Source organism: Alosa pseudoharengus, unplaced genomic scaffold (genome assembly GCF_046254945.1).
Source record: "Alosa pseudoharengus isolate Yale_2024_CS ecotype anadromous, Long Island Sound unplaced genomic scaffold, YU_APseudo_1.1 YU_APseudo_1.1_scf_13, whole genome shotgun sequence".
Taxonomy (NCBI): domain Eukaryota; kingdom Metazoa; phylum Chordata; class Actinopteri; order Clupeiformes; family Clupeidae; genus Alosa; species Alosa pseudoharengus.
The window spans coordinates 15,444,692-15,447,191 of record NW_027468598.1 but is presented as its reverse complement, the minus strand read 5'-3'; the positions used below and the strand labels follow the sequence as shown (position 1 = coordinate 15,447,191).

The following is a 2,500-nucleotide window of genomic DNA, read 5'->3' as shown; positions in this document are numbered from 1 at the left end:
GAGGAGATGAGCCGCTGGGTGCGCTCAATCTGCCAGCTCTGCGGCTTCAACCAGTCCGATGAGAACCACGGTAGGTGGACTACAAGTCCGACAATGCTCCTCACTCTCAATGTTTCCATCCGAAAATGTCATATCTGGTTGGTGATTATAGGACTTACTTGGCCATTAATGTCCTCTCACACTTAGCAGTATATTCTTTAGAAGCATTCCTCACAGACACCAAAGAAAGAATATTTCAGATGTGAAAAGGCATGTAGACAGCACCCCAACACCCAATGCTCTAGTAGGTTCAAAAACCATTTCATGTTTTAAAAGCCTACTTCCACAACAGTAGTGCCATGGGTCTAGTGGTTTCTTTTTAAGGGTTCAGACCAAAGCTCTTACCAGAGTGTAGGCCTATTGGTTTTCTGGTTGTGTTCTGGCTCCAAGTGTAGTGCTGTTTTACTGCTCTCTCTCTCTCTCTCTCTCTCTCTCTCTCGCCTCCACTTCCTGTATCCTTCTTCTGCCTCCTCCGCTCTCTCTTGTACTCTTTCACTCTCTCATCTTAATCGTAAACACTGTCTCTATCCATCTCGTCATCTCCTTCCCCCTCTCCCTCTCTCTCCTCTTCTCTCGTTCTCTCTTTCTCTCCCTCTCTCTCTCTCTGTTTATGAGACTTCTCTCTCTGTGTTGCCTATTGTGTTGTGCTGTGTACACAATCTCTGGGATTGTCCCAGTGGCTCCATAATTATGTTATTTTTCTGTGTCTCTCTTGGATGTCCATGTCGGCACAAAGCAACACTACTGTAGTTTTTAATAGCCAAAAGGGTCCCAATTACTACATGATTTGCCCTCATGTGGAAAAGAAATATACAGAACTCATGAGACGTTAGTGTGGAGTCAACAGTTTCTCTTAATCCCAGATGTGTCTTTTGATCTTTTTTAGCAAACACCGCTTGAAATGAGACAGTTGTACATGTTCTTGTTTTGGTTATGGTTATGGTTATGGTTATGGTTATGGTTATGGATTTAGCAGACGCCTTTGTCCAAAGCGACATATAAATACAAAACAACATAATAATATTTAAAAATGAACAGGGAACAGATTAAAATCTAGGTCAAATATAGTAAGGAGAATAGTTGTAGTACACAATAATATCAATTCAATCAATAGCCTAATAAAAAAAGCAATGTAAAAAAGGGGAAAGGCAATAATGTTTTGAGTGATGTTTGTCAGATGGCTTTATCTAGTGAGCAGTTGTCCCCTCACTGCCTCTGATGTGTGATGCTAGACCACCACCTCCCCCACCCACCCGCCCTCCCCTCCTGGAATTGATGAAACAACAGATAAAATACAATCCCTGGCAACTCGATATCGTTGCTGATGAGCTGTTTTTCTCTCCCATCCTCCTCCTCCTCCTCCTCCTCCTCCTCCTCCTCCTCTCATCTTCTCCTCCTCCCAATCGCATGACATTTGAGAAAGTTGGCTCGGCACAGCTCTGCCAAATGGCAGCGTTGTCTGAAAGGTTTTATTGATTTTGTTCTCTTCATCTACAAACCCCACCCTGCCTGCTCCCGCGCTGGGCCCTTTTTTTTGGGTTTGTGAGATAGGCACTGATCTGCCCCTTGAGTTCATAACATAATGGGCAGTTACATGCACACACACACACACACACACACGCACACGCACACGCACACGCACGCACGCACGCACGCACGCACGCACGCACGCACGCACGCACGCACGCACGCACGCACGCACGCACGCACGCACGCGCGCACACACACACACACACACACACACACACACACACACATACACACGCACACGCACACGCACACGCACGCACGCACGCACGCACGTACACACACACACACATGCACACACACACACACACACACACACACACACACACACACACACACACACACACACACGCGCGCGCACGCGCACACACAAACACACGTACAGGGTTTGTGCTCTGCTCACACAAACATACATACAGGAGCAGGTGCATGATGATCAGAGCTCGTAGAGTGACTCATGTTCAGCCATCATCACATACACACACACACACACACACACACACACAGACACACACACACACACACACAGACACACACTGAGGGATGTAAAGGAAATCCTGTGTGACCCATGTATGAGACAGCTGGTAAATTTGCCGCCCTTCACTGCTGGTACAGTATGCCATGTAACACTGTCCTCCACACGCTCCTCTGCTCTCTCTCTTCTCCTTCGGTTTCTCTTTATGTCTGTCTGCTTCTCTTCTTTGCTTCCCTCTCTTCATCCTTTCTTTCTTTCTGTCTTTTCTATTGTTTTGTTTCTGCTTTTGTTTCTGTCTTCTCTGTTGTTTCTCCACCTTCTCTTGTTCAGATGTTTACAGCTTGTTTCTCTGTCTATCTCATTTTTCCTATTCTCTTTAAGGTGCCTTTTCTCTCTGTTATTGTCGGTCACTAAATAATTGTATAAGTCATTTTGGATTAAAGCGTTTGCTAAATGATT

The 2,500-nt window shown here is 45.7% G+C and overlaps 1 protein-coding gene across 2 annotated transcripts in view; it reads left to right on the top strand.

Annotated features, from left to right (window-relative positions):
• Nucleotides 1-2,500, top strand: part of gab2 (GRB2-associated binding protein 2) — a 51,126-nt gene that overhangs the window by 22,796 nt on the left and 25,830 nt on the right. For both annotated transcript variants that reach the window (XM_076282271.1, XM_076282269.1), the window contains exon 2: nucleotides 1-70. This exon is cut by the window's left edge and continues 231 nt beyond it. In XM_076282271.1, coding sequence (XP_076138386.1) covers nucleotides 1-70 — 70 coding nt within the window. The remainder of the gene's footprint in view (nucleotides 71-2,500) is intronic.